Genomic DNA, 13,864 nt, shown 5'->3' on the forward strand with positions numbered 1-13,864 from the left:
GTTATCTGGGGTCATAGAGTCTTCTACAAATTCAAAACTGATGTTACCCATGGCTGCCATCTCTCTGTGTTTGGGAAGTAGGCTGAGTGTTTGCTCATTAAGCAACTTTTTAAGCTCTTTTGATCTCCTTATTATAGTTCCTGATTGACACTGGTTTAACCTCTGTATAAAATTTTTGCCATTGGTATCGATATAATTTTTCCATTTATACCCATTTTAACACTAGTAATTTATTTGGGTCAATTTGAAATAATTTTAAACTTTTTTTTAATTTTTATTTTTACTACTGGCTTAGGACTAATTTTTATCACTCCTTTAATGAGGTAATCTGACTGTGTATATAATTTTCAAGTCAGAAATGATTTCCACATCAAGAATTAACTGTTCATTTTCACTCTATCAATCAATTTCATTTTTTGGTGGAATTATTCAGTGTTTACATCTAACACACCAATTCTTCTCTCCAAAAAGCATTCATAAGGCTTCTATGTAGTCTAAAATAAATTGGCTTCATTTATTCCTTATTCCTGAGTCATATTTTCCAACATAGTTTTAGCTACCCACCTATTCTAATCTTTGCATTAAAGTTACCAAGTATATTATATGTTAATTTAAGTTAGAAGGCCTTATAACATGCTTCACAAAATTTCTCTACATCATTAATAAGTGGTACATAAGCTAGTTTTTTTTTTATAAATACTTATGAAGGGCATTACAATATAAGGTGGCCAAATATCCCATGAAATGACTTTTTTTGTTACGTCTTGATAACTCTGGGAGCTCCTTTATTTTCTTCTCTTTAGCTGTACATCTTGTATGTTCTAGTTTCAATTATAGCAAGAAGGTCAAGATTAATAATAAAATGAATTATTAATACAATTCAGTTCTGCTAATAGTATATCTTTGGTCATTAGGTATAGATCTCACATTATGAGTTATCAATAGCTAAATTAAATGCTGTAAATAGCCTAATATAATTTTTAGCCCCCTCTGCCACTAATGCCACTATCACTGAAAGAGAAAGGGGCCTCATGAAGTTGAGGGCCATTCTGTACTTCTCCTTGTTTCACTGGGTGCCACAGTCAAGAATTCATCACTAAGTGGTCAGCTTATTGGTGATGAGCAACGCTATACTTAACAGAATGAGCCATGAGAAAAAAAAAACCCTCAGATTTCTGCAACTACACTCAAAGATATCCATGATAAATTTATCAACTGTCAGAGCTTACACTGTGCTAGCAAGACCTAAGAACCCAGGTTCACTTCCACAAAAGGAACTTTGTCATATCTTTCTAGTTAAAGTCTAGAACTAGAATTTTGGAGGTGGGAAGGTCCTTAGAGATCAACCATTGATTGATTTGACTGGATGCAGTCTTTTGACAGAATTCCAGAACAAATCCTTTTATTAAGGAGATTTGTTCTGTGAAGTTTGGATTCAGTCAAGGGGCCTCACTTGAAGACCTAGAGGACCACTTCATATTACTCATAAGGAAACTGAAGTTATTAACTGCTCAAGTAACTTACTGATGCTTAAGCAGCCAGTTGGTGAAAGACCCATGACAAAATTTTTGATTTCTAGACTCCAAGTCCAGTGTTACCTTCATAACGCTGACTAATCCGGGTAAGGGAAACAGCCAGGGTCAGTTTGATTAGCGAAGTCTAAATCGTGGATTTTTAAAACAGAAACATAATTTTATTATCTATCCAAAAAGCTATGTGGAGGTTTTCCTTGTTTTTTGTTTTGCTGTTGTTGCTGTTGCTTAGCAGTTAAAGCAGGGATCTTAACCAGGGAATTGTGAACTTCAAAAAAACATTTACGATTATTTTATTATAATTTGTTTTCTTTATAATTCCATGAACTTCATTTTGTTGCTGTTGAGTCGTTTTTCAGTCATGTCTGACTCTTTGTGACCCCATTTGGGGTTTTCTTGGCAAAAATAATGGAGTGGTTTCCCATTTTCTTCTACAGCTTATTTTACAGATGAGAAACTGAGGCAAAGTATTAAGTGATTTGCCCAGAGTTACACAGCTTAGAAAGTGTCTGAGGCCAGCCTGGAACTCACAAAGATGAGTCCTGACTTCAGACCTGGCACTCTATCCACTCTATCCACTAGCTGCCCCACATTTTACTTTAGGAACTTAAAAATATTACTCTGAGAAGGGATCCACAGATTCCAAGAAACTGCCAAAGGCTTTGGTCAATGTCACAAAAAAGGTTAAATACTCTTGATTTAGAGGATAACACAGAAGACCATGAATGGAGGATTTATGGAAAAAATATGAATAAAAATTACACAAACTAAGAACGAATGAAGAGGGGTTATCATCTGTACAAGTGGAAGGAATATTGATTAAAACACAACTTTTTGAAAGTAAAGTTCAAAAGCTTTATTCCAGTCATGCACAAATAATGAGAATTAGTTTAACAGTATCCCACATTAGAAATCTTAGAGGATTTGCTTCCACAGCTAATTCTTTCCATCCTTCATCAGCTGCTTCTAAAATGCCTGAAGACATTTGAAAATTTTCTCAAGTTTAAATACTCTTGGGGATTTGGGCAGTGAAGCCAAAATAGTAGAGTGGAGGAAGCTACACAGATGAGCTCTCCCAATATTCTCCTCCAAACAATTTTGAAATAACACCTTAAATCAAATTTAGAAGCAGAAAAGCTATTTTTCCAGCCCAAGACAACTTAGGAGGTCAGAAGAAGAGGTCTGTAGTGTAAGGGCTGGCCCAGAGTACATGAAGTGGCAACACCAACTGAGGGCCTTGGAGGAAGCTGTGACAGCAACAAAAGCAGAAATTTTGGGAGCTCTCTGTCTAGAGATGGTAAGGGGATTATACAACTGGTCAGAAAGAGATTACAGAGGGCTAGCAGAGAGCACAGGACTGAGAAGTGTTTGGCAACTCCATTGCCCATACCCACTTCTGGGTTGTAGTTCTGGGGTAGAGAGGAGTACTTGTGATCACAAAGGAACAGGGGTCTGAGGAATGATAGTGCTTACAGTTGCAAAGGATCATGGGCAGACCAGGAGAGCAGTGACCACACTTCTTCCAGGATCATACCATCTTAGAAGTACTGAAAACTTCCAAACCCCCAGAACTAGCTATGAAAACAGAAGTGCAAAAAAAGCATGAGGCTTGGGACAATATCTCTACCTTGACTAGGTGGAGCCCAACTCTCCCATAAAGTTCAAAGGCAAGAAATAGGATAGAAAAATAAGCAAACAATGAATAAAGAACCTGGCCATAAAAAGCTATGATGGTGACAGAGACAATCAAGACAAAAACCCAGAAGACAATGATGTCAAAAGAACTATAAGCAAAGCCTCAAACAAAAAAAATGCAAACTGGACACAAGCCCGATAAGAATTCCTGGGAGCTTTAATCCCCCCCCAAAAAAAAAATTCCTCAGAGGGCTAGAAAAAGAGGGGAAAATATTTTTTAAGCCAAGTAAGAGTGAGAGAGGAGAAACTGGGAAAATAATGAAAAAATAATTAACAGCTTGGTAAAAGAGGCACAAAAATATGGAAGAAAATAAGATCTTAAAAAACAGAACTGGCTAATCATGTATAACTGACATCATATTGCTTGCCTTCTCAATAGACAGGAGGAGTAGATGTAGGAAGGAAGAAAATTTGGAACTCAAAAGTTTTTTAAAACTTAAAGATTTTTGAAAAATGAAATATTCTTTATTCTCTTCCACTTTATTAATAGGGACAATAAAGTGTCCAGAAGAAAGATCACAGAATCTCAGGTTGTAAGAGACTTAGAGGTCATCTAGGCCAAACCATGTCTGAACAGAAATGTCCTCTAAAATATCCCTGACAAGCAGGTGCCTTCACCTGCTAAGACCTTATCTCCCTCAACTGGCCCAGACCTACTTCAAAAAACAGACCTGTGTATCCTACCCAGCAAGGTGACTTATCTATGATTGTTGCTGGTAACACCAATGCTTTCTATTCTTTCTATTTCTTTAGAAATTCTTTTTTGGAAATTCTATACTGTGGCAAGGACAAGATTTGAGGCTATATCTGCCAAAGGTGTTTGAGAAGTACTGACTTAAGGGAATAATGCATACTTCTAGCGATAATAAACTCAGTATCTCCTCTAGCATAACTATTTTACTTTTCACAACACTTGTAATTATTAGGTAGATTTTAGGTCTACTCAAATGTCTCATCTTGGCAAAGAGGTGACACAGTAGAGATCAAAATCTGGCAAAGACCACCATGCTGAAAAGGCTCCAAGTACCTGTCTTCTGAAAACCAGAATAAATCAGAAGAGCTCATCACTATGATGATTAAAGGCTGATGAATCTGTAAGTCATAATAATTCATGAAAATATATATACTGAGACAATGAAGGGCTGCAATCTGTGCTAGGGGAGGAACTACCCACTTTGATATTATAATTTCTTCAAATATTGAAATAATTATTATGTATATTTTATTCATATGGAACCCAAAGTCTACCTCTCTTTTTCTCCCAGTGTTCCTGGTTCTGCTTTTTGGGACTAAGGAAAATAAATCTAAACTCTCTACTACCACAGACTTTCAATTATTTGAAGAAAGCTATTATGGCTCCTGTTAAGTCTTCTCTTCTCAGCACCAATTCCTTCAATTACTTCCAAAATAAAATGAATTCTAACAGTTGCCTAACCCAGTGGTCTCAAAACTTTTTTGTTCATGCATTCCTATGACTAACAAGTTGGGAGAGGGCAACACATATGTTCAATTAATATATGTATAATTAGGGACTGTACCTGGGATTTCATTGCCATGAAATACTAAATGAGGAAACTCCATCTGACAATATAGATCAGTACCTTCTCTGGAACTTATAATGTTAAGAAGGTTGTCTAGAGTACTGAGAGCTTACATGACTTGCCAAGGGCCAGTACATGTCAGAGACATGAACCCAGGGCTTTCTAACTCCATCTATCCATTAGGCCATTATTCACATTACCTCTGTGTCCCTCTGTACTAACATATTAAGTACTTTAAAATTACTAGAAAACTTATACACAATAATCATAAATATGAAATAAATATCTGTAAATTCCATTTTTATTTACTTACTGTAACTTATTAATAGTATTTTAGTGAGAGCAATGCAATTAAATGTGTTTCATTATTTTTAAAATTTTTGGTTTAACATTTTGTGATACAATGATTGGAAGTCTGGTTCTAAGTTCAGTTCATGTCAATACTTAGTTTCAATGGTTTTCATCATGGTTTAAAAAGATACTTCCAAAGGTCTTTAAATCTAGCTGGAAGCATAGTACTGGTTGCATTTACTGAATTATGATATTCATTTTTAAATCCCACCCACAACATCTTGGGGCACAGAGGACTAGCACCTCTGGTATAAGGGCTTGCTTAAACCCTTTTCAGGGTTGCTCATCCACCTTTGGTGTCCACCTGATTTACCACCTGTTGCTCCAAGAAGCTGTAGTATGCCCTGTGGCCATACCCCAGCAACCCAGCTAGGCAGACAGGCTAAACCAGGTTGAGGTCAACTGACAGGCCTCAAACCTACTGGTGAGTTAGGAAAATGTGTACTCCAAGCATGTGAAGATTTTCCCCAGTGGAATGCGCAGATGAGAACAATTTGTGCCAATGGCCATGAAGGCAGCTAAAGCAGGTGCTATGGAGCGCTCAGAGCTTGGTCAGGCCTTAAAGACTCCAAGGTCATCCATGGCACCTGGGCCATCATCAGTCATCTTGACTTTTCTCTTGCCACTGGACTCCAATGATTCTGGAAGAGAGAGAGGCTAACAACTTTATGTAACTCTACCTCATCTAAATCCAATTCACTCATGAGTCAAGATATCACCCCCTGATGTCATTGGTTCTTTTGGAAAATGAAGGACAAACAACAAGTAAATTTCCATCTTCCCTTATATCTCAATTATTTTTACAAACTAGTTGGAAGGTGTTACATTTTTCTAAGTGAAACAAATGTTCAAAACCTGCTAAAATTTTTTGGTGGGATGAGATTTTAAACAGGTTAGAAAATGTTTCCAGGTCTTAAACATGCAAATATTATCAGGTTTGTTTAAAAAAAAAAGTGACATATCCTTTTCAGCAACAAAAGCACATAATGATGAAAACAGTTTTCAGATAGCCTTTTCCAAAATGTTCTCCATATGTAATGAATTTCTTTCAAAAATCAGCTTTCTCATTTGTGTTATTGCTAAAATGTCACCTTCACAGTAAAAGGATAGATTAAGTATGTATATGTGTGGAACAAAATGTCACTCCCCATCTCATTACAGAGTACTGTAAAAAATGCATTTTTTAAGGGTCTTGTTTTTATATAGATTAACCACATCAGTGACAACCTGGGACACTTTGGACACTTCTGGCTTCCCTTTCTTTGCTGCAGTGGCCTGCCTCTGAAGGATGTAGTGAATGCCAGAAATGTTGCTATCTCTAAAGCCACAAAATCTTTTATTCTAATTAACACAATGTTGTTCCATTAGTGGCTACACTTAGACAGTAAAACAATAAAACACTATTCTCACCAAAAAAAAAAGTCATTTACCATTGAGAATACTTTGGTGCTAGAACATCTTTCCTTTAATGATTCACAAAAAAAGGTACTCTTCATACAGTTCATTACTGAGACAAAATCTAGCAAATACCATAAGCTGAAATATGTTAGAAACATCTGTACTTTCATCCAACTGTACAGCAAGCCTCCCACACCATGTAATTTGTTGGAAAACATGTTCCTTCAAATTTTCAGGAATGTTTTTTAATGTGTCTTCCAATAGTATTTCTGACAAAGGAATATATTTTAGTCTACCACCCTATTGTTTTCAATATTTTATTTTGGTCATTTTTATTTCATTAGAAAGGATGAGTTTTTCTTTTTATCTTTTTACTATTTTTGTCTTATTAAGAAAACTCAAAAGAGGCTTTTAAACAGTTATCTTTAAGTTAATGAAATTCTGTAAAATACTAGATTGAGTAACATGTCTTTAGACATCACAGAAAAATTATAGAGATCTTTCTTCATGTTCTGAATGGTTGATTTTTAAATGTGTTTCTAATTATGATGGCTGGATACTATCAGTAGCCAATATCTCAAAGAACAATAATACTACTACTTACAATAGCTAACATCTAACCCTTTAAGGTTTGCAAAGTGCTTTACATATATTACTTCACTTCATCCTCACAATAATCTAGCAAGGTAGGAGCTACTTATTATTCCCATTTCATGAATAAGGACTTAGTGGAACGCATTCCAGTTGAGAAGGCCCTGGATATTCCCATGTGGTGAACACTCCTAAGTTCCTAGGCCAGGCATTACCTATATATTTTTGTATTTGGTATGAATCACAGAATAATGAAGAAAACTTGGAGGTCATCCAACAGATCAAGTCAGACCAACCTCATTTTCTTTTTTGATTGGTCCTCATAGATCAGGGGGATGCTGCAGGCACAATTTATCTACATTTTGGCAAATCATTTGAAAAATTCTCTGATGCTACTTGGGGGACAGAAAGGGGAAGAGAAGGGAAGAGATAAGGGTTAGATGATACTACAATTAGGTGGATTCAAAACTAGAAAAATGGCCAGACCCAAAGAATAATCATTAGTAGTTCCTGAAACTTGTAAAGAAGTCTCTGATTAAGTGCAAAAGAAATCTACTCCTGGCACTGAGTGATTAACATTTTTACCCATGAAATGGATAAAATCTTCAGATGTCACAAATTAGGGAAGGAAAGCTCTTATGACAGGATTTTAAAAGATCAACAGACTAGATTATAAGGTCAAATCTAGTAAGGCAAAATTTAACAGAAATAAATGGAAAGTTTTGCACTTGGATTCTTAAAAAAAAATCTATTTCACAATTTCAGGATAGGAAAGGGATGACTAGAAAGTAACTGAAAAATGACCTTTTAATTTAGTGTACTGCAAGCTCAATACATGGCAGTTCACAAAAAGAGAACGTAATTTAAAGAAGAGAGTTAGTGTCCGGGAACACATAGGTGACAGGCCCACTATGCTCTATCCTGATCAGACCACACCTCAAGTACTATGTTTATTTAGTTCTGCAGGACATATTTTCGGAAGAATATTGATATGCTGGAGAACATGCAATGTGCAGCAATAAGGATGGTGAGGGGTCCTGCGAGTATTCCCTTGTGGACTAAAGGGTATGAAGATGATTAACTTGGAGAAGAGAAGATAGGGAAGGGAGGAATGACTGCTATCTTCATATATTTTCAAGTTTCTGAGGGTACAGATTTGAGAAACAGCTGGGAGCTTCAAAGAGGCAAATTTAGACTTGTAAGGAGAAACTTCCAAATAATCAGAACTATCCCAAAGCCTTGTAAGGTAGTGGGTTCCCCTTCACTGGGGATCTTTAGGCAAAGGTTGGAGAGCCACTTCTTGGGATGTTGTAGAAGGGTATTCTGGTATGAGTTGGCCCGAATGGCTTCCGAGACCCTTCTTGATTCTATGATACTGTGATTTCGTTTCCCCCACACCACCTCCACCCTGATAAATCGTGGATTCCATCTAAGTCCTTTGACAACTTGACATCTAGCCTCTATTTGATAATTGTTTCCATTTTTCCAATTAATTTTATATACAATAATGATTTTTTGGTCTGGGACGTCAATGAAATTTAAGTCTTTCTTTTGTACTCATCCACTCAATCACCTTCCCAATCTCTTAATCATGGCATTCTTCCAAGAGTGTTTCTTTTGTCTCCACTCTTCTCTCTTTACACCATTTCCCTTGGCCATCTCATTCCTTTCGACATTTCAACTACTACCTTTAGGAAGGTAATTCCTGAGGCCGATAAAGCAAAGCAGCTGATACAGGGTGAGACCTTGAGTCTAGAAGACCAGTTTTCAAATCTAGTCTCGGGCACTTACTACCTGTGTGATGCTCAACAAGTTAATTATCCTCTGTCTGCCTCAGTTTCCTCATCTGTAAAATAGGGATAAGCACACCTACTTCCCAGAGTTACGAAGATAAAATGATATATGTATAAAGTGTTATGTAAACCTTAAAGCACTATATAAATTCTGGCTATGATTATTATTATCATCTATGTCTCCAGCCCTTACCTCTCCTGTGAGATTTTTAACTTCAACTTCCTATCAAAGATCCCCATTTAGATTACCCACTAGCACCTCAAGTTCAGCATTTCTAAAGCTAACCTTATTACCTTCCCCTCAAAATCTCCTCCTTAATCTGACTTCACTATTTCTGGCACCACAATTCAAGTGGTTTCCCACATTATGAATCTTAGTGTCATCTTTAACATTTCCCTCTTCTTACCATTCATATGTAATTAGTTACCTAAGCCTACATGATTAAGACAGTTTTGAATTAAAAAGGAAGGGGAAAGGAGAAAACAGCCCAAATATACTAAGCCTAATGCCATAGAGAAAAGCTTAGGAAGCATAGCAGTAAAGGCTAATTTCAAAGGAAATAACATCCAAGAAGAAAGTTAATAATAAAATCCCTCTGTCTACTCAGATGTCTATAAACAAAAGCACAAAGTACAAGTATTAGACATCATAGATTATAGATGAGAGTAATAGGCAAATCTGACTTCACAGGTATACTAAGCACTAGAGAGATAGAACTCATGACAAGAATATGACTCTGAAAGAGCATACATTATTCAACAGGAAGAGGATAGATTAAAAAGGGGCCATGGAATAGTATTATATTTTTAAAAGATATACTCATGAGGAAATCCAGAAATTTCAGAGAAGGCACGTGGCAGAGTGCACTTGGATCAGAATCAATGGAGGAGCAAGAGAAGGGTCCTCTTAAAAGCATTTAAGGATGAAACTGGAAGGACAATAGATAAAAATGGAAGAAAAAAGGCTTTTAAAGGGTTCTTTTCACTATCAAGGACACTAGAGAAACTACAGTTGATTCTTATCATTATATCCCTAGATAAACTTAGAGAGAAAATAGAAATGGCACTGAAGAAAACAAATATAGGAAAAGCAGTTGGATTAGATAAAGTATATACAGACAAGGTCCATGCTGGAGATGACATAATTTTGAAGGCAATGAGGAAACAATTCTCAAGGTATCTGAAGAAGATACCAAAAGCATGGAAAAAATTTTGACTTTATACTGTTAAAACAGATAACTAAGAAAACATCAACAGATGTTGACCCATATGCCTATAGGTTCATCAATATAAAATTTTTAAAAGAATAATCTACACATGTAAAAAGGGCATCCTCAATAAGAGCATTAGAAGGGAACAGGGAGTCTTTTATAAGGGATATTCCACAGGAGATTTATCATAACAATTGACTTAAAGATATAGAAAATACAAGATCTCACTGAAATTACTGTTTGTTTACTGTGGTTTTTTTAACACCTAATTTAGTAGAGTAAACCACTATCTTAAAGTTTCCTCCAACAAGGATGGATGTGAAAATTATACACAATTCCTTGAAATGAGTAACAGAAGCTATGCTAATTCAATTATCCTTTGATCGTTAATATTAAGTGAAAAATAAATAAAGGAGATACACATTCCCTAAATTCACCACTGTCACAGAGGAGATCCTACATAACACCTAATGACATTCCAGTGATTATATCAAGCCCTGGAAAACCGCAAGGCTTCCTAATTGAGATCCACGGTCCCTCAAAAAAAAACCTGGCCTAACAACCCATGTGCAGAAAATAAGTGGATAAAGAATATCTGCTGCCAGACTATAATAGGCAATAGGACGGACAACCTATAGAGCTTTTCCAACTACATGTCTCGGATAGTGTAAATAGACAATGACTTGGGCCACTTACTGAAGAAAAAAAGAAACCTAGATAACCCTTGGGAAACTGAATTTAAAAAAAAAAACCACCACAAGATTCTCCTTGAAACAAAGGACCATCTTTTTAACACCAATATTATATCAATGTCATATAGCTGTGAGTAATGAAAGACAACAGACTCTGAAGAAATGAAATGTAAAATAATGACCCAAGGGTACAGAAGAGGCACAGGGAAGGTGTGACTACGTTGTAACACATTACAAAGAATTATGAAGAATAAGAGTGTAAAGGTTATCATCAAAGAAACATGAAAAAGACAACGAGCTAGTGACACAGCAAGTGAGGCTCATGTATTCTACTAGTGTAATGTCAAGAAAAGCAAGGAAGGCCCTCAACACATTGGATGGACTTTCTGCAGCATATTTACAGAGGGGATGGATGAGTCACATATGACAGGCAGGTAGGAATGGATGGACTGTGATCCATTATCACTAGAGGGAATAATCACACTGTTAAAATCTCAGATCCTTTCAGAGGGTTCAGAGAAAGAATAAGTAGGGTCCGAAGGGTCTGAAGGTGCAATATCTTGCACGGAGAGTCAGCCCAAGAAGGATGAAAAGCTCCTTGAGAATTTAATTCTGAAGACAGAAGAATTTATTGCAATAAGGGAGAAAAGGCAGAGCTGCCTAAAGAGAATGGTGTAAATGTACAGAGAAATTAATCAATCAACCTCGATTTTTTAAAGACATTTGCAGAAGATGGAAAGGAGCAACTGAGAATAAATATGAAAGAGAATCAAAGTCCTGTAAGAATAGCATGAAAAGCTCAGAATGAACTGAGGCTGGTGATAAATACTTAAGTCTAATACAAAGAAGACTCAAAGAAGAAATAGAATAACATATAGTGAGAAGGCTGAATTGTTTAACTCTATTTTGCTTCTAGGGCAGCTAAGTGGTACAGTGGATAGCTGGGCCTGGAGTCAGGAAGACCTGAGTTTAAACTGGGTCTCATACACTTACTAGCTGTGTGTCCCTGGGTAAGTCACTTAACCTATTTGCCTGTGTCCCCACCTGTAAAATAAGCTGGAGAAAGAAATGGCAAACCACTCTAGAAAGAGTCAGACACAACTGAACAACAAAAATGGTTTAACAAAGTCCATTCTCATTTTATTATGTAGGTAGGAGGATTCATTTTAAATTGTCTCCAGCATATTTAATCAAGAACTTTATGACACAGATGAGAACCACAATCATTTATCTTCATTTCCCAAAGCACAGCAAAGAAAGATGGTTTATAAAGAAATCATAATTCAAGTGTTTGGTAGAAGCTGAAATGGAAACCTCATCAGTTCTCAACCCAATGAAGTAGATCACCTTTACTTATCACTATGTACAGTAATCATAAGATAAAAGAATTATTTTTATATATAATCTTATAATTTTATATTAATTTTAATTAAGATAATTAAAGTTTTTTTTAAAGACCTTTTCCTGTTCTATTTCCTAAAAGTTATACTTGATTAAATGAGATAACTGTCAAGTGTTTACTTAGCCCAGTGCCTGGCACATAACAGGCCTTATATAAACATCAGCTACTATTGTTATTATCAATGATGGACTAAATGGACTTTTAAAATTTATTGTATTTGGCTAGGTAACAGGCCATTTAACCACAAAGAACTGGTCCTTAGTTTTTTTTTTCTTTTTTACAGCTGAGTCTCATCTTTATCAAAGGCTAGCCAACAGCAGAAGTCAATCCACCCTGCACCACTACACACATACAAACACACACTTTAAAAAAAAATCACACTTCGCGTATTCACTCAAGTCACTGGGTGGTAAGAAAATGGACAATTCTTAGAGTTGCTTCAGATGGCCAAGCAAAATTCAAAAAGAAAAACGAAGGCTTCTTTCAAAGCCTCATCCGAAGAAATGGTGGGGTCTCAGATAAGATTTTTTGCCTTCAGTTTGAAAAAAACAAAAGCCTGCTATATTCTGGTGGAGGCTGTTTACCAAGGCCCAGTTCACTGCCCTCTGCAAACAAATGGCTCCAGTCCCGTCCTGGGCCCCGAGTTCAAGTTCATTCTTGCTGAGGACAAAATCCGGCAGGGTTTGTTTGCTTTTTCTCTTTTCACACCCAATCTTCGTTGTCCCCGAAAAACTCCGCTCCCCCTTCTCACCAAGGGCCAGAAAACGAAGCCGGGTCCGAAGGAGAGCACAGCGGGGAGCGAGCAGCACCTCCGCCTCCTCCCCTCCAGTCCGCCCGAGCCCCAGCCCGGGCCCCAGGGCAGCCCGCGCATCCTCCTCTTGGTCCTTCCCCTCCCTTCGCGCTCCCTCTCTCCGCCCACCCTTCCACCTACCACCCCCGCTTCCCAGGATGGTAGGTTCCTAAGAGGCCGCCACACATTCCCCCCCCAGGGAGGTACCACTCGGAGGAAACAGGGGATGATCCCAAACAATGGCGCCCACCCCCCACCAAAGGCCTCGCCTCGCCTCCGCCCCCGGCACGCGCAGTCCTCCGGGGAACAGCAGAACTGCCGCCCCCGCAAGCACCCACCTAGTTCTTCCTCCACCAACCGGGACGACGCCGGCGCCTCCGCTTCCATCTCTCTTTGGTCTCCAGGGCGCCGTCGCCCTTGCCGTCTGCTCTTCTGCCACGGTGGAGCCTGAAGCCGGATTCGGGCAAGAGGGTTCCTCCGGCGGGGATGAGGAGAGCCTTTCTCCCCTCCTCCCTCTCACTGACTACTGAGCATGCCCAGATCAGAAGGTTCACTGCCGCACGGAGGAATTCCAGGCCAAGGGTTCCGCGGCTCCGGGATTTTCCTGCAGCTGGGGTGGGGATGGCCGGCTGTGGGATGTGGGGGAGGACCAGAGCATCTCTCCGTGACCATAAGTGGGAAGTCTGGAAGGGGGGATGCCTGGTGGGGACGGATACAAAAATAGTAACAACTAGTCTATTCTGAGGTCATCCCTTTGGGGACTACCTCGCAGTGCCCCCCGAATATAATCCACCCTAGGGAATTTTTATCCACGCCCTCCCATTCATCCTGGATTGAGGGAGGCGGGACCCAAATTAGCATCACAGAC

General features: G+C 38.1%; 1 protein-coding gene and 1 pseudogene across 1 annotated transcript in view; both read right to left on the reverse strand.

Annotated features, from left to right (window-relative positions):
- SLC36A4 (solute carrier family 36 member 4) overlaps positions 1-13,568 on the reverse strand; it is an 81,265-nt gene extending 67,697 nt beyond the window's left edge. Inside the window, exon 1 of the mRNA XM_021000749.2 lies at positions 13,335-13,568. Within this exon, the coding sequence (XP_020856408.1) occupies positions 13,335-13,383 (49 nt within the window). The 5' untranslated portion in view covers positions 13,384-13,568. The remainder of the gene's footprint in view (positions 1-13,334) is intronic.
- Positions 13,547-13,864, reverse strand: part of LOC110218055 (mitochondrial inner membrane protease subunit 1 pseudogene) — a 34,393-nt pseudogene continuing 34,075 nt past the window's right edge.

Source organism: Phascolarctos cinereus, unplaced genomic scaffold, assembly GCF_003287225.1.
Source record: "Phascolarctos cinereus isolate Bilbo 61053 unplaced genomic scaffold, phaCin_HiC Scaffold_726;HRSCAF=1367, whole genome shotgun sequence".
Classification (NCBI taxonomy): Eukaryota; Metazoa; Chordata; class Mammalia; order Diprotodontia; family Phascolarctidae; genus Phascolarctos; species Phascolarctos cinereus.